The sequence below is a fragment of the Uranotaenia lowii genome, chromosome 2, assembly GCF_029784155.1.
Source record: "Uranotaenia lowii strain MFRU-FL chromosome 2, ASM2978415v1, whole genome shotgun sequence".
Taxonomy (NCBI): domain Eukaryota; kingdom Metazoa; phylum Arthropoda; class Insecta; order Diptera; family Culicidae; genus Uranotaenia; species Uranotaenia lowii.
Window position 1 is genome coordinate 330,034,269 of NC_073692.1, and position 18,442 is coordinate 330,052,710.

Below are 18,442 nucleotides of genomic sequence, written 5' to 3' on the forward strand. Positions count from 1 at the left end.
TGGCAAGATGCCAAATCCGGCCAAAACAGTACGTAACAACCGTGTTCTTCAGCAAAGGCAGCAGACGTTTATTCAAACACTCTTTCACGTCAATTTCTTGGTTGACAGTCCCGGAAGCTATGAAAATGCTGCTTTTCAAGCCACAGGTACAGATGGCCTGCCACACCAGATGTTTCTTCGCGAACTTTGACAGTTTCATGTGCTTGAAAATATCTGCTACCTTTCCCCTTCCTTTTGCCGTATAAAACTCCTGTCCCGGAAGCTGCTTGTAGTCGGCTTTGACGTAGGTTTCGTCGTCCATTACCACGCAGTCAAACTTCGTCAGCATCGTCGTGTACAGCCTCCGGGATCGCGCTTTGGCCGTCGTATTTTGTTTATCATCGCGATTTGGAGCCACTACCTTCTTGAAAGTCGATAGTCCGGCTCGTTTTTTGGCTCGATGCACGAGTGTAGACGATACACCCAGCATATTTGCGCCATCTCGGATAGATAGGTTAGGGTCTCACTTTAAACTACCGGCAACTCTCTTTGTCGTCTCAGCGGCTTCCGGTTCTCGATTTTCCCCCGATCTAGACTTCCTGGCTGTCGGCAAACGTTCCCCAAACACTTTAATTACATTTGTCACTATTGATTTGGCAACTTTTAACAATTTTGCCAGCTTTGCGTGCGAGTAGCTCGGATTTTCGCGATGCGCGACCAAAATTTTGATACGCTGCTCTTCTTCCTTGGACGGCATTTTAACAACTGAAGAGTGAATTCCGAAATCAAAATAGGAGCAACATTCTACACACACACACCTTCAAAATGAAGGGTGTTCAAGTTTTTAAAATGCAAAATTAAAAGAAATACGTCAAGTTGATATTGACCAAATTTCGACCGTATCACCTTTTATGGTACCTAAAATGTAAATAAAAGAACATAAAGATTCTTGCCAAGTAAAATATTGGAACTTTGAGTATATTCAGGCTCATAACAACGGGAAGATTGAGGGTGAAACAAGGAGTTTAGTACCACAAGGAAGTGGTACTTGGTTTCCACATGGACTTTTTCCCGCTACTTCCGGTCACCAATTTAATGCAGCTCTGATTGGCTTTCTTCTTTCAAGATGGACTTTTCACCTGTCCCCCGAAATCAAAAAGCAGTTTCCGCAACCACAGTAGTTCCAGGCAGCCACGCATGTTTGTTTCTTGGCTCCCCTCAGAAGAGTACCGCCATCAAGCCTGAATAGATAACCTTAATTGGATTCCCGGTCTTGCACCGTGCTTGCCCAGTCTGCGTCGGCATATTCTTCTGATTCATCTGAGTCACCTCTCAGATGAAGCTTGAATTCCACGGTTTCCTTGAGGTACCACAGGGCTCGCTCTGCCTAAGTCCAGTCAGCCTTAGTTGGTTTTGACACCTTCCTTCCAAGAATCGATGCGCAAATCCCGGTGTCTGGCAGCGTGTTCACCGCCAGATACAGCTAACTTCCAACGAGGCTCTGATATTGGTCGGAATTGGGAAGATCCTCCGCCTCCTCCTTTTGTTGTATCTAGCCAGGATCCATCGGAATCCTTGACCCTTTCGCATCGCTTAGGTTGAACCTCTCCAACAGCTTCTCGATGTATGCCTTTTGACCCAGATCTAAAGCTTTCCTTGATCGGACCACCTGGATACCAAGGAACTGCTTCACATCTCCAAGGGACGTTAGCTGGAAATTTGTCTCCAAATATTTGAAGACCTGTTGATACTCGGCTTCGCTGGATGTTGCGACCAACAAATCGTGGCACACCTGTCCCTTTGCAGTAGAGACACCAGGCGGGGGTTTCATGTAGATGGTTTCATCTAAATCTCCGTGTAGATAGGCCGTCTTCACGTTCACTTGTTTCACCAGCATTCCACGACGAGCAGCAATGGTCAGCATTAAGCGTAACGTAGCTTACTTAGCTACCGGAGCAAAAACCTCGACGTAATCCAAGCCTTGGCGTTGATTGGAACCTTGTGTCACCAAACGAGCCTTGTACCGGATCTTTCCAGAGTTCTTTGTTCGGACCAACCAAGGCATCCAGATAGTTCTTGGGATCAATCGACGATTCTTGAGCGACCACCACTCGAAACCGTTCAGTCGGATACAAATTGTTGATCGTTCGTCCCGCCACTTTCTGCAGTTCACAACCTTTTCAGTAGATTTCGGTTGCCCCTCCTCAAGATCGAGTGGCTCCACCTGAACGTCGAGTTGCTACTCCTGAATTTGGCCATTCTCGTCTGCAAGCGGACCATCATCGTCGCCATCGGTATCACCAAAACCTCGGAAATCGTTGTCTTCATCGATGCGTTGTTCTACGATGCCAATCAGATTGAGGACCATCGGTGGCAACTCTCGGACTTCAGTTTTTCAGGTTACAGCCTCTTCGAAGAACCATCTTGTGTCGTAAGGAACCGGACATCTCTACTGTAGACCACCTTTTTAGTTTTCCTGTCGATGAAACGCCACGCTTTGTGCTGCTGAGAGTAGCCAACGAATGTCAACTTATTCGCTTTGGGCTCCAATTTTGATCTGGTTTCTTTCGGGATCAGCACAAGCGCATCTGTACCAAAAACTTGCAGGTGCTCCACATCAGGCTTGCTTCCATGCCACAGTCCGTATGGCGTCTCACGGATCGATTTTGCTGGTTACCTGTTCTTGAGATAATTGGTCGTGTTGATTGCCTCACCCCAGTAGCGGTACTCCATGCCAGCTTCTAGGAGCATACACCTCGCCATCTCGACCAGCGAACGGTTCTTTCGCTCCGCGACTTTGTTCTGTTGAGGAGTGTACGCCGTTGTGAATTGCTGCAGGATTCCTTCGCTGAGGAACTTAGCCATCGCACGCCCTTTGTACTCGTCACTTTGATCGGACCCGATCACCTTCGCTGCAGGCCGGATTGCGTCTTCATCTCAGGAACAAAATCTTGGACAGCTTCCAACGTTCCAGACTTCTTGCTAAGAAAATACAGCTGACCGTCTTGATTGAAGAGTACCTCGGCTTCTTTCTGCACAAGCTTGCCAAGCGAAACTAGGTTCATATGGAGATCAGTAACGTAGAGGCCTCCCCTAACGTCATAGTATTTTCGGTACCTTGGCTACCATAGCAAAGGATTTTGCATGAGGCAACTCCTTCTATTTGCCACTGCTTGTTTATCATCAGCAACCGTCACCATCCTCGGAATACTTCGGTTCGACTCCATCTCATGGAACAGATTCTTATTGGCACGCCACCCGAATCGACGATTCAATTCCGGACACCCCGTACGGAAAACGCAAAATCTTCGTTGCCACTCGAAACAAAATTTGCCTTCTGAATTGTCTTGAAAAACACCTACGCTCGATTTTTGTACGTGGCGTCCTTCTTAGTTTTGAGCCACGCCGCGCAATCTCGTTTTCGATGACCAGATTCTCCACAGAAGTAGCAAATGCCTTGATTGCCACGCCTTTTGGTCTGCAACTTCAGGACCGATGGACCAACTGTAACAGCTTTACAACGTTTCATGACCTCGTTGATAATCCTGTTCTTCACCAAAGCCACTGTCAACTCTTCAGCTGATTGATTTTTTAACGTAGTTGTCAGGGCATCGTAGATATTCTGAAGGCTACGAAAAACCAAAATCACCTGTAGATCGTCAGCCAGAACGGTTCCAACATCCGCGGCGGATGATCCGCCAACTTCTCAAAAAGGCCCTCGAACTCGAGTAAGTGCTCCTCGACGTCGTCACCTTCTTCGTATTTCAGGTCGCATTCTTCTTCAAGATGTGGGCCTTGGAACTAAGAGTTTAAGTTTTGTGGTGCCGCTTGAGGTTCTCCTTCACGGATGTACCCGTGTTGGCTGCGGCTTAGCAGCAACCCAATAGTCGCCGGTCCTTTTTGGTCTCCTTCATCCCAGGCAGCCAGCTCAGCAACGTTTCGATTGTCGGCAGCAGCTTCCGGTTTCACCCCCGGCGAAATGTACTTCCAGAGACCTTCCCTCACCAGCAGGAACTCGACCTTCAACTTCCAGAAGTCATAGTTCTCAATAGTGAGCTTCGCTATTCCATTTCAACTTTCTTCAAAGCGCAGGCCCATAACCTGTTAGACTTGCTTTTTGATAAATAAAGAAAAACTGTTCTGTTAAATGGTACAAAGTAGAAAGATTTATTTAAAAAAATTCTCCACCTTTTATACACCCCAACTGACGTGTGTGGTTTATAAATGATTACTTTGATGTACTCCATCAGTTTTGAGTATTGCTACATTTGAATCAAGAATAAATGGTCGGGATTCGACCATACCGAACTGAACGCCATCAGCATTTTTTCCAGATACTTGAACTTTATGTGCAAATATTTTCATCTAGAGACAAAAACTTTTATATGTATCAATCAGAATCGATATTTTATAATCCAATGAATTCATTGTAATCAATAGTATTCGCCTTTTCGATGTAGAATATGAATTACAAGAGATTCAATTTCTGTTGCTTTTAAATTTTCTCATGGCACTCAGTTCGGTCTGGTCGAAACCCGGCCAAATCATTGTTGATTTTATTTCAATTTTGCAAAGTTAATATAATATTTTATGGTAATACAACAACTTTTAAAATGAAGACAGATATAAATCCAACAAGTTCATTTTATTTAAGAATTTCTTATAAACAAAACAATCATTAGTAACAAAAAAATCATTAGTAACAAAAAATAGAAAGTGATAGTGAAATAGTGTTCATTTTTATGGTGATTTATACAGATTTTCACATTCTAGAGAATATGATTTTCACCAATGACCTATTTCTAAGAGCTCATTCTTTTAATTCTGGGTTCTTCTAGGCTCATACTGAAGGTTGAGTGATCGATTTTGCAACTTTGTTAATTTCGATTATCTGACGCTTAACTGCCTGCTGCATTTCTAGTCTTTGTTTGCTGTTCCGAGTGACTTTTTGGAAAAATTGTTCGAATTTTTTAATACTGAACTTGCTATCAGCTAAAACAATCAGGTTCATAAACAGCAATCGAACATTCCTGAATGATTTAAGAGCCACCTTACTGCACTTCTTCCCGTTTGGATCCGTTTCGGTTCCAGTCCAGGAACATTCGACAAGAAATTCCCGGGTGAAGAAATGATCAATCAATTGATTGCAGCAAGTCAAACCGTTCCCCTTTCCGCTGGTTCTGCAAAGACTTCTCATAGACTTGAGAAGCTGTAGCGTGTAGCTTCTGTCATTGAGAGCATGTTCTAAAGATTTCAGCTCTTCAAGTGACTTGATTGGATTGGTGATTGGTGATTCATATGTTTGTCGCAGCTGCGTCTCGTTTTTGGGTCTTCTGGTTTGGCGATGTTTAGGTTTCGATATATTGATTACCGTCGGCTGGCAGGAGCTTTTCTCCCGCTTAACATTACAGTTTTTGATTGGAAGTTGAGAAACACTGGTCTGAAATGTATAAAACAGGAAGATAAAAATATAAGATACAGACCTACCGAACAAAGTAAGCCAACATTCGTAGTCAAAAGTGTTCACAAAATTGCAATATATCAAACATTCAAGCATATAAGAGCAAGTCCACTGGTGTTGGAAAAAAGTGGTAGAAATTTCGACACTTACGGCAGGTTACGAATGAAAATAGAGGAAGTAATGGAACGTACATAAATGACAGATATGTTGACGTAAAAAGGTTATTTTCGGTGTGCAACAAAAGAGTTTTGATAGTTCAATACGAAATGCTGGTTTCATAAACTAATAGAAATATATAACTTACAAAAAATATTTTAACATTGAAATTATAATACATGATTTTTGGTGTGCCAGATTTCGAAGCATGGTGCTGGACACAACGCAGGTTTTGTGGGGCAACTTTTGCAGCGATATAATGTTATTTTCCTTATTTCTTGATTACAACATTGTTCACAACGCTGAAAGTTTGTTTTTCGGTGATAATTTTCCGGAATCCGCTCAGGAAAATGCTGTGTTCCTATCCCGTTGAGTTCATCGGATGTATCCGAAAAAATCTCATCGGCATTTGCATCAAAAGAAAAGTTTCCTGTAGGTTTTGTATTGGTGTGCCGTGTCTCATCATGTATTGGTTCTTCTCCACTACACGAACTTTTATTTTGGACACTGTCAGTATCAGATTCTGGCTCCCAGCTAGGCTGAAAATACCTCCGCAGTTTGCTTCGTAATTCGTCCCAACTGGTCATATTCTGAAAATGTTGAATAAAAAATATCTTCTAATGTATTCACTTGCTGCATATGTCTTACAAAGCCTGCAGGATATGTGATGATACTTTTTTCTTGTAAAAACGTCCTAGACCTCAATAGAAATTGGTTTTCACATCATTATTTACATTAGTCAAAAGTGTATCCTGCCCATAACCGTTTCTCTCAAACCTCCCACCTTGAATTATTTGCTAGGATGCAGAGGTAACCTTGGTCCTAAAGCACAAAATTTATATTTCAGCCCTTTCTACTTTTTCCAATCTTTCCATTGACTACTAGGACGTGGCCAGCGCCATTATAGATTTTCAAAGAAAAAGCATCTATTTTGTGCATTGAGGATGAGCTGCTAATCCCAAGCACCATTCTTTTGACCTTTGAACAAAACTGATGGCATCGGTTAATCACGGAATAGCAACCGTTGGCGATGTGGAATTCGTTCTACTAAGCCACGCCTGCGACAATGGAGTTCGAAATGCATTAAAAGTAATGTGGAAGCAATAATCGAAGGACAAATGATCGGAATTCGACCAGACCGAACTAAATGCTATCACGTTAGCATTTTTTCAAGAAAATTCAGTTAAATGTAAAAATCATTCCTATAAGAGACTAATTTTATAAATTGTGGGGCCCAGAATCAATAGTTTTAATTATTTTTAAATTAAAAAACCCATTTTAAAGACCGCAAAGAAATTCAAACGGAAAAATCACATTTCTCTACCAACTATGTCTCGGTGACAACTGGACTGAAGCCATAATTTTATCATTTTGAGATGCTCGAAATTTCAAGTTGAAATTTTCAGTACCATCATGTCACCATCTACCGCCCAGACACCATTTACCGCCCAAAATCACCCTTTTGTTTGTATTTTGAAAAAAAACTGGGATGTTTTCTCCAAAAATAAGACCTGTGTTCTGTGTCGGCATCATTGTTCGATCATTTCACTGAAAAAACATCACTTAATTATGCCAACTATAGCCAGAAATTAAATGTTTAGTTTTTAGTTTCCGGTCAAATTGTTGAATTCGACGCCTGTTAGCGAACTAAGCATTACTGTCCTCCTAGGGCAAAAAGGGTTTTTGTTTTCAAGATAGTATCTATTTGACCTAAAATCGACTTGAAACGATAGTTTTATTTTCGTAGAATTGATTTGCATCGAAAAATTTCCGATTTTTTCAATAGTTGTTGTTTTTTGAAGCGTTTAGTGATGGGCGGTAATTGGTGTTTAAAAAAAAGTGTGGGTTCCTAATGACCGGTCACGCACAATTTCTTTGTTTTTAACGCATGTATTGTGTCAAATGTGTTAATTATAAGAAGAATTTAGTTCGATTATGTTAGAAAATGATGTTTTATCGCTGAAAGTAACCGGTTACTTGAGGCTGTTTGCCTGGAATCATCATTTTGTCAGTCACTTTGTTACAATTTGTCAAAAATTTGCGGGAAAAATTTCACAAAATGTATTCTCTCAAGTTCCTCAAAATGCTTTTGACAGCTCGTTACATGGAAAATACTAAAAAGAACAGTTTCCGTGTTGTTAGATAGTTTTTCCTTAAGAAAACCTTATTGATACCCAAAAAAGTCGAGTGGGCGGTAATAGGGCCAGTTGAACACCTCAAAATTTAGTTAATTATTTTGAAAAGCGCACATTTTTCGCATTCCACTAAATTTTTAATTGAAAGTAGAGCAGTTTTGAGATGTAATGGAAAAGAAAGCGAATAAAAATCTGCCGTCGTTTTTTTATTACACATGTTTGAAGTTGAAAAACCGCTTAACTGGGCGGTAGATGGTGACATGATGGTACATGGTTTGAGTGTTAATTTCACAACTTTCCAGAATCCTCGTGAGGAATTCCCAACTTCTTCCCGCATTTTCCCGATGAATTTTAAATCTCGACTTTCCCGAATGAGTGGCCACCCTGATCTAGGTAGTTTAACTGAAAATTTCATCAATTGTCATCCATACATTATCCATTTAAAAGTTATTCAAAACAGACAGTTTCCCCTTTTTTAAAGTACAGTTCTCCGATGTTGTTCGCATGCATTCGAAGTAAAGCCCAAGTTAGAAAATTAAAACAGAAATATTCGGAGAGCAAGGCTTTTCTTTAAAAAAAAAAAGGAGGAGTTCCTCATACAGTCGTACAATTTCTACGAACCTTAATTGTAATTTAATGAATACTCAAAACTTCAAACACCCCTTCACTACTTAGAGAAACAAATAATATTTAAACGCTAGGTTCTTAAACGCGTACATCATTCACCCGTCTAGAGGGAATCGTTCTGATCCATGGATTTTTTAGATTTATACTTTAGGTTGGACGGTCGCTTTTTGTGTCGTGATGTTATCGATCCGGCCAATCTTTGTCTGCTGTTTCGCAAAATTCTTTTGAAGAATTCGTCGCACGTGATGTTACTGAACTCGCTGTCTGCCAGCCGAACAAGCTTCATGAAAAGCGTTCTAAAATTTTTGAAACATTTGAAAGCCACTTTATCGTAAACATGGCGAACTGAAGCATGGCTTGGCCCATCCCCAGAAACGTTTCGGCTCCCTCCGGTCCATGAACACTCGACAAGAAATTCTCGGGTAACGAAATGGTCAATCAATCGGTAGCAGCAATCCAAACCACATGCTTTGCCATTGGTTCCACAAATAATACTCAAAGACTTTATAAGCTTTTCCATGTAGCCTTTGTCGTTGAGAGCGTCTTCTAGAGCTTGCATCTCTTCAAATGATTTTATTGGAGCAAATAACTCGGATACTCGACCAATCACTGCTGCTGCATCAGTTCTTTTCGAGGGAGAACCCCTTTTTTCGGACATCAGATGCATACAAACATCCATAGAGCTCTGAAGGTTTTGAAAAGTTTCTAAAATATTCGCTTCGTTCTCTACCATGATTTGATGGCTAGATAAAATGGTTTTCAGCTGATTGTTGTCAGATTCGCCCTGATTGGTGCCCACGTCTTTCCGAACTGAGGAAGATTGTGGCGTTTCCTTATGCATCGCATCCGTGTCTAGTATTGGTAGCTGGGAGCCGCTGCTGTCCTGAAATGTAAAAATAACAGGATCAGTTGCAAAACTACCAAGCTAAACCAATAACAATGCTATGCGGATCTTTTTGGATAATTCATCCCAGAAACAAGAAAATAAACAATATTGCCGTTGGTGAGAATCGAACTCACAAGAATTTCCTACCTTCATATTGCTGGGTACCTACTTCGCGGGGCACAAGCGGTGGTGTCAATTGAATTTATTGTTTATCAATGCCAAAAACAATACCGTTGTAAATCAGCTTATAACTTTCCTATCCTATGTTCAACGAGAAATTTCCTATCGAGAATTTATAAATTGGCACAAAAACTTTAAGCTGGATCGGTTTCACAGAAGAAACAAAAATGATGTTTTTTCAGTACAAAGTATTCAATTTTCCCATACAAATCAAAAAGTTCAAATTTACTCATGTAAACGTTACTTAAAAATTCTGTAAAAAATCATGGATGAGTTTTGAACCAAAACGAAGCTTTTTAGAACCCAGGCTTTGAGAAATTCAAAAATGACCCTAAATCGACTCAGTCTAACGCACAGCCAGACAGCTTGAAATATTTTGTACAAACAACCCTCTGCGGCATGGTGTATGGTGCTTTTTGTACAAAATTCAGGCCTCAGCTGGGGTGGTTTTTTCTTGCTGCTGTTGCTGTTTTCGCCAGGAATCGTTTGAGTTAGCGTTAAATATGTTTGTATCGTGTGTGATCGAGCATAGAATCAAACAATTGTCGTGAAATCATCGAATATGCACAAGCCATTTCGGTAGTCTATGGTCCGATATACGCACGCACAGCATTGATTGAGCGGATCAATTCATTTGCTCCCTGCATTGTTTCTCTCCTCCTACAGTGAGGGGCAAAATAAAGTGTCCAAATTATTTTTTTTTCAATTTCTTTTATTTTTCTGGTTAAAATTCAACGAAAACGCATCGTAATCATTTTTTAAATATTGTTTATTGTGTTCTTCTCAATTTTTGTTAATGTTGCGCTGTTAAAGAAAAAAGTTTTTCTGATAGAAAAAAAACAGTTAATATTCCAAAAAAACAGGGGCAAAATAAAGTGTTCAGATCGGTACAGCTTCTAATTGATTCAAACTGAAGGCAAACAAGAACGATTTAATAATGGGTATGGCCTCCTCCGGCCTTCAACACCTCCTACAAGTGCTTTCAACAAGGTTGTGCAAGTGTTGTGGGTCGAGTTCCTCCCACGCATGCTCCATGGCATCAAAATAAGTATTTTTAATTTGTCACACCAGTCTTATCAGAGCATCGAGGATGGCCCACAGATTTTCGATGGGGTTCAGATCAGGACTTTGTGGGGCCATTCAAGGGGTTTGATGCGGCAGGAACGGGAAAATGACTTCATCAGATTGGCCGTATGCTTCGGATCGTTATTCTGCTGTAAAACGAAGCGCTCTTCGAGACCCGTCTTGATGAGGGATACTTCGAGGTTTTCCCGCAGGATATTGGAATATGACTCAGCTGTCATGATTCCGTCAATTTTTACCAAATTGCCCACCCCACCCCAAGAAAAGCATCCCCACACCATCACGTAACCTTCTCCGTGCTTTTTTTTTTTTTTTTTTTTTTTTTTTTTTTTTTTTTTTTTTTTTTTTTTTTTTTTGGGATTTTAAACCAATTGGTTTATTCATCCCCAAATTCACCTTCTCCGTGCTTGACTGTTCCTTGGATATGGCGATCTTGGAGCTCCTCACTCGACTTGCGCCACATATGATCCCGCTTTTCCGGTTGAATAGCTCGAATTTGGATTCGTCGGCCCACAACAATGTTTTCCAGTACTCGAGCCGTTTATCGGCGTGTTCCTTGACGAACTTGTGCCGCTTAGCCTTGTTCACCTGGCTGATGAAAGGCCTTCTCACTGCGATCTTTCTATGGTACTCCTTTGCATGCGGCGACGGACAGTACAACGCAATACCGAAAATTGAAGCTCTTCCTGTATCTGCCGGATCGTTATTATGGCGTTTTTCTTCACTTCAAGAATGATTTTGTTGTCCGTTCTGGCATCTGTCTTGGGCTTCAGTCCTCTTCCTGGGCGATCCATCTCCGAACCGAACGTTTTCATCTTCTTCATGAATTTTGATACCGCTGTCTTGCTGATTTCGTATTGCTTGGCCACTTCCCGGTGCGTTTGACCGTTATTCACATCAGGAACAACCAGTTTCCGGATGGACAACGGAATGGAACCAGAAATTTATGCGTTCTCCATATTTTACAACTTATTCGAATGTAAACACCTGTTTCCTGTTTCACTCCAGAGCCAAGCCAGTTGTTTATGAAACGTCAAAATACACAAAACAAACAAATTCGAGGGGCCTCGCGATGGAAACTTATCGAAATTATATTGATTTTTGAGTTGGACACTTTATTTTGCCCATTTTTGTGGAATATTAATTGTTTTTTTTATAAGAAAAACTTTCTTTTTTTACCAGCGCAACATTAACAAAAATTAAAAAGAACATAATAAACAATATTTTAAAAATGATTACGATGTATTTTTGGTGAATTTTAACCAGAAAAATAAAAGAAATGATAAAAAAATAACTTGGACACTTTATTTTGCACCTCACTATATATCTTGCGATGGAATAAACTGAAAACGTTCTTATTTTGTTTTCTTCAATCATACGCAATGTGTTGCGCTGGGAGGTTAATGCCGGCGCACTGTGGGGCAGAAGGCTTAAAAGCTGTGACAAAACCTCATTTTTCAATTTTTTTTCAATAAATTTTTAACCGATATTTTTAGGAACTGCATAAATGAGGCATCTCTAATCTATGAAAGATTTTTGAAAATTCGAATTTTTTCATAGAAAAAATTGTACAAGAAGTTGGGCAATTTTGCTGGTTAAAAATGAGGAAAAACACACTTCAGCTTTAATGTCTCTATAATTCATATGTTTCTTACTCTAATGTACCGCTCAAGTATACCAAAATCTTCGAAATTTTATGAATTATATTTTAAAAATATAAAAAAAAAATATTTTGTGTGAAATTGCTGGAATTGTTTAATGAAAAATATCTTTAAAAAACATGCCAAATATCGTCAGTTTCAAAGACAAAAAAGTTTAGTTTTTCAGCATAATTCCAATCCGAGTTGTATGTTCAAATAAAGATCAAAGTTTCATCTTCCAAATAAAAAAAAAAGTGGTTGCTAATACTTGCTAATAAGAAAGTTCTATCACTTTTAGTGAAGCAAGTTTTGAGATAAATTGAAGTTTTTTTTATTGTTTTTTTTTCTTCCAGCAACGCATTTCAACGTCTGGCTTGAAAGTTGCATACCAACCTAACAAACCTCCAAACCAGTTGTTAAATATATTAGGCAGCAAAATAATGCTTTGAAAGAAAACCACTTTTTCTTTAAAAAGTATTCAAAAGGACGTAAATTATCAAAATTCAAAGAAATACGGAGCACACTCATTGAACTTTGACTTGTAAAAAATAGCAATGAAACTCTTAAATAAGGGCTAAAGTTCTTATTACTTAGATCCTTTTGAATGTTCATACTTGAATTTTGATGTATTGTCAATACAGTAGGCGATGAGCGTGTTCGCAATCCCTCTATACCATTTCTCATATGTTAAACAGAGTAACAAAAGCCTTCACTCCGATTAGCTGTCATTCTTATGGAAATCTGTGTAAGAGTGAAGAGCAAGCTTTATTCTTTTTAGGAGACCCAAGCCCAATAGTCAAAACGGGTTACACAAGCGTCAATTTGTGCCAGTCGTTGTTTGTTAGCGCTCAGTTATCTATCTCTTTGCTATTTTTTCGTTTTTTTTATCATGAACCTAACACGCGGTCAACTTTTTAACATGCTGAATGAGCGAGGTAGTAAACAGTGGAAAACGCGGTGTTCGGAAGTGTGGCAGAAGATGGAGCGAATGGAAGATAAAATCTGTATTGAAAAAAATAAATTTAAAAGAGTCATATACCTAGAGTGTTGGAAAATCGAGGAAAAATGGAAAAAGTCCGGTCGAAACCTTCAGTTTTTTTTTTGCTAAAAATAAAACATGGCTACAGGAAACATTAAACTCACTCAAAAAACCTCAAGGAAAATCAGGTAAGTTAAATTGAAAATTTCAGAATTTTATGGAGTTTAATATCTTTTGTAATACAGTGATTGAATTTATTTATTATGAAAATATTAAAACTATTAATTTGGCTAGAAATGTATGCTCGACTAGAAAAGTTTAAACTTATTATTTTTGGCGTATTTTATTTCTTCAAATTAGGTGGGAGGCCTACTGTTAGTTTCGAAGAGGGTTCTAACCGCTCGAAACGCAGAAAAGCCAATGAGTTGCGCAAAAATGTTCCAACTCCGCACCTGGCTATGGCTACGGAATTGAATTTGAGAAATGAAGGGAAAAAAAAACGGAGCAGAACTTATGAAAGAAATCTTTTCCAGTCCTTCAAAAGCCGCTAGAGTTTCAGATTCTTATAAGCAACCACAGCAAGAAAGCATATCTTATACACCCACCGATGCCTTAGCATTAATGTTAGACCTAGATTTATCCAGATTACAGTACCAACTTATGCGGACACAGGCCAAGAAAAGAGGGATTGATTTGTACCCATCGTACAAGCGAATCCAAGAGGAAAAAAACTTTGCTATCCAACAGTTGGTGCCATCTTGGTCACCGAATCAAAAGCAGAAATTGCATTGCAATCCTTATTAAACCACACGGTAGAGCGAATTTTTTTGATTGATCCGAAAAGTATTGAAACAGCTTCTCGAGGTGGATTCAATGGCTTCACATTGATATCTAAATAGGGACTTGATGGGAGCGGATCTCAGTCAAAATATCATCAAGTTCAATCAAATCAGAATTTTGAGGACTCTTCAATATTTATGATCTGCGTTGTACCTCTTCAGCTTTATTATGAGGACAATGAAAAAAAAATCGTTTTATGGCAAAATCCAAAACCGTCATCAACCCGATACTGTCGCCCTTGCAAAATCGAATATGCTAAGGAAACAATAGAAAAAATAAAAATTGAACAATCTCTTTTCACAACCCAAATCAAAAATCTGGAAACGACATGTATAAAAATATCAGCTGCGTCGATTCAGGTAAAAATCATTATATGTTTATTTGTCATGTGTAGATTGTTCATAATATATTTTACAGGTTACTCATGTTCTATCGTGCACCATGATCGATGGAAAGGTGCACAATGCAATGACAAATACAAAATCCTCACAAAATTGTGCTGTGTGCTCTGCTTCTCCGAAAACCATGAACGACATAGATGGATCACTTCAACGCGAAGAAAATCCAGACGCGCTAGTTCTTGGACTCTCAACATTGCATGCTCATATACGGCTAATGGAGTGGATGCTTCATGTAAGTTATAGGCTCGATGTGCAGAAATACCGCAGAACTGTCGAAATTAAAGATCTTGTGAACAAGAGAAAGCAACAGATTCAAAGTCGATTTCGTCAGGAATGTGGATTGCTAGTTGACATAGTAAAAGAGGGATCCGGAACTACCAACACTGGTAATGCAGCTCGTCGATTTTTTCAAAATCCTTCAATGACATCACGAATAACTGGAATTGATGAAACGCTTTTGGATCGTCTGGATACAATTCTTCGAGCCCTTTCTTGTGGGGTTACTGTGGATACTAATGCTTTCCATTCATTCGCAATTGAAACGGCTCGATTATACACAAGTTTATATAATTGGTATCCGATGCCAGCTACCCGAGCAGACTTTGATGCCCAATTCGATAGCAAACTGAGACCAAAATAAGCTGTCAACAGCATACCGATAGCATATTGCGCTGTAGATTCTTCCGTGATAGCAAAACTAGGCATCATTAAGGTGTTGATTATTTTAGATTGATAGTAAGTCGAGACTAAAATTAGGAATCAGCAGCAAACGGTTAGCATAATTGGGTGTAAAATTTGACTGATAGCAGAACTAGGCATCACTAAGATGTCAGTGTTTAAAAAAAATGCGTGCGAAGCGACATCGTAGGGCCCTATTATATAAGACGAGTCGAGTAACTCGACTCTACTCCAGTCACTGGCGAGTCGAGCGAAATGTCGTATAACGGTAGTCAAGTGAAACAGCTGAGTCACGAACCTTCAAGCAGTCGACTCAGTCGAGCTACTCGATGGAAATTCGACTCGACTCGATTACTGCAATACCAAAATAGCTCACTCGAGTAAAATTTCTCTGTGGTAAAATGACTTGTGAGTCGTTTGATGTAAAAAAGCAAATAATAATAATACAACTTAATGTTTATGTACATTCACAAAATTAACCATTTTTCGGGTTTTAGTATGCAATGATATCTAACCTTATATTCTGTGGATTTTTTTTGGGAATTAATCAAAACAGTACAACAAAGTTAAAAAAAAACTAAACCGGAATGATTCGTTGTATAAAACCGAGTATGAGAGTCTAAAGTAATTAAACCCGTCGTTTTCTAAACTTGCGAGCACGAACCTTTTTTGATGTTTTTTTTTATTCCGATGACAGAAACAGAATTTATTCAGATCATTGTACAGTTGGTTTTTTTTTAAATGTTTTGAAGTCCCCGAGTAGATTTTTATACTTATTCTAGATTTTTTTTTGTCAGTACCTCAAACACATTTTAAGACAAATGTTTTACCGTTTCAATATTATTTAAATTGAAGAATAAATTAATCTCTTAAACAAAATATGTGTCTATATGCTCTTGCATGATTCATAAAAATTTCCTCAATGGGAAAGAAGAAAAAATCATGATGTTAATGGTAAAAGCGATTTAAATATTTAAAAAAATAAATAAATAAGCTGTTAAAAAAAAAAGAAAACGTCGAACTCAAGCAGAGCTGTATCTAATTACGATGTTTGAGGCAGGGTTATAGCAAGTTCACCGGTGTTGGGAAAAATTGGTAGAAATTTTGTCACTTTAAGCATATTTTGAAAATTTTGCCATGCAAAAACATTTTCTATATCTGTGGCCTTCAAGTTATTTAACAACACGAGTTGTAGTTACGCATGCTGTGATGGGAAAAATAGCAATATTTCAGTCACATACGGCTGAAATAAAAACAGTGCTGTGAAAAATACAACACCCAAAGATCTTGAAAACATTTTTGCATGGTAAAATTTTCAAAATGTCAAAATTTCTACCAAATCCAGTTAAATTAAAACGAGCGTGTATGTTTTTATAAACAACAAAACGTTTTGCACTTTTTGTTTGTCGGCTCGCGTCGATTTTATTTATTCCACTCTAAACGGTAGGTACGTTTTACCTGTTTCACAGTGATACCGGTAATAAATACCCGAAGAAGAACCGAGCAGCAGCGGCGAACGCTGGATAAAAAGCATCAGGTGCTGATTTCCCTACAGTCGTGCTTCCAGAACAGTGTTGGTTTTTTTGTTTCCAGAAAACAACTTTGTTTGGGTGGTTGGTTTCACCCATGAAACCGTCGTCTATTCCGCGAGCTCTGAGTTCAAAATCCAGAGTTAAGGATCCCGCGCCAACGGTCCGGCGCCGTGGTTATAGACATCAACTGTTGATGATCCGGAACCAGCGTATTCCAGTCAAGATTCTCGTCGCAAAAAACAGGGATGTCTAGAAAAGGTGTCTATGGCTGCTGGAAAAGCCAAAAAACCAAGCCAAGGAAAAGCCAAAATGGTGCCACTAGTCCGAAGCTGTACAATCAGTGTCCAGCGCTTCCGATCATCAGGAGGACTTATTTACAATGTGCTAGCAAGAAGTGCCACTAATGTTTAAAGTTTCATTGTGGCTGCTGCTGAACCATCTGTCCATGTCTTAACGAAAGGCCTTGGCAGGAAGGATGAATATTGTAAGTTTATGTATTAATAATAAGGAATGATGTTGTGTTGCTAATTTGATTTCCTTCATTAGGTTCAAGGCGACATTGGCGACATGGATATAGAAGTAGAAAGAACAAAATCATCATCATAATTCGAAAATTACTGATTGCCAAAAGCTGCTGGTGGTCGATGAGAGGCAGACGGTATCAGTGCTCATAAACACGGCTAAGCCCAGTAGAAGGAAAAGTGAGTAGTTTTCATTTAAGTTTGTAGTCTACATTTTATTTATTTGTGAAGGGAGAACAGTTTTTGTGATTCCTTCATTTTCCAATTAATAGTTCTGAAATTGGCTTCATCCAAGCTTACATGAGTTAGATCTTATACAGAGAGGCGGTTAAACGCCTAAATGTATGAGAATTTGCACAAGGGCAACGATAAGCATGTTTTGCTCAAAGTAGTTTCTTTAATATGCTCGTGTTTTTTTTTTTTTTTTTGGGATTTTAAACCAATTGGTTTATTCATCCCCAGGTATGCTCGTGTTATTTTCTGACTCTAAGGACTTCAGTTAATTACTATATCTCATAGTAATCATTTGATTCTAAAAAGCACGTATATTGTGAGTATCTTTTTCGGTTGAAATTAAATTACGGATAGTTTGCATTAATGCGTTTAGAATGTGTCATATATGATAATGTACTATGAATATTCCTCCTACGATGAACCAATGTTGTGAACACATTTATGTATAATGACTATCGCAAGCAAACTTGATTGCATAAGCAAAGGCGATTTTCACAACGCTTTATTTGACATTATCGTGTATAGTGAAAATCGCCTTTACTTATGCAATAATCACTGTAAGTGATATGAATAATGTTCTTAACTTCTCGTTCACGGTCGCGTAGTTTCATACCATATCTTAACGCCTCAATTAATACTATTAATTTGCTTCATATTTTTTGTTGCAGTGAATAATTCGAAGTTTGTATGTTTTGAGAAACTATCACTTTTAAAAAAGCAAATTTTACGGCAATATTAAAGTAAATTTGGCTATCACGCCTTGAAAGATAATTTCCTCTTATTTTGCTTGCCATACTGTGGTACACAGCAAAAATAAAAGTAACATTTTCATACATGTAAAGCAAATTTAGCTAAAAATTAGACTATATATTCGAAAAGATTTGAGAGCATATTGATGTTAAATTTTGCTTTCATCACTAGTTAGGTGATGCCTTATATTGGCATCATTATGCTGTCCAAGCTCTTGGAGAACGAGGTGTAATTCGGGCCTCAGTTTTAGCAAAATTAGGCATCATTTTGCTAACCATGTATGAAGATTTGTGCTCTCATTTTTGCTGTGTACCACCTTATGTCAAGCAAAATGAGAGCTGATTCGGCTCTCAGGGCGTG

General features: G+C 38.8%; 1 protein-coding gene across 4 annotated transcripts in view; it reads right to left on the minus strand.

Moving 5' to 3' along the window:
• The window catches only part of LOC129743727 (uncharacterized), an 83,336-nt gene that overhangs the window by 30,284 nt on the left and 34,610 nt on the right, over positions 1 to 18,442 (minus strand). Inside the window, exon 5 of one of the 4 annotated variants that reach the window (XM_055735849.1) lies at positions 8,322 to 9,241. The exons of the other annotated variants lie outside the window; for them this stretch is intronic. Coding sequence (XP_055591824.1) covers positions 8,462 to 9,241 — 780 coding nt within the window. The 3' untranslated portion in view covers positions 8,322 to 8,461. Of the gene's footprint in view, positions 1 to 8,321; positions 9,242 to 18,442 lie in introns of those variants that run through there. 4 annotated transcript variants of the gene reach the window in all.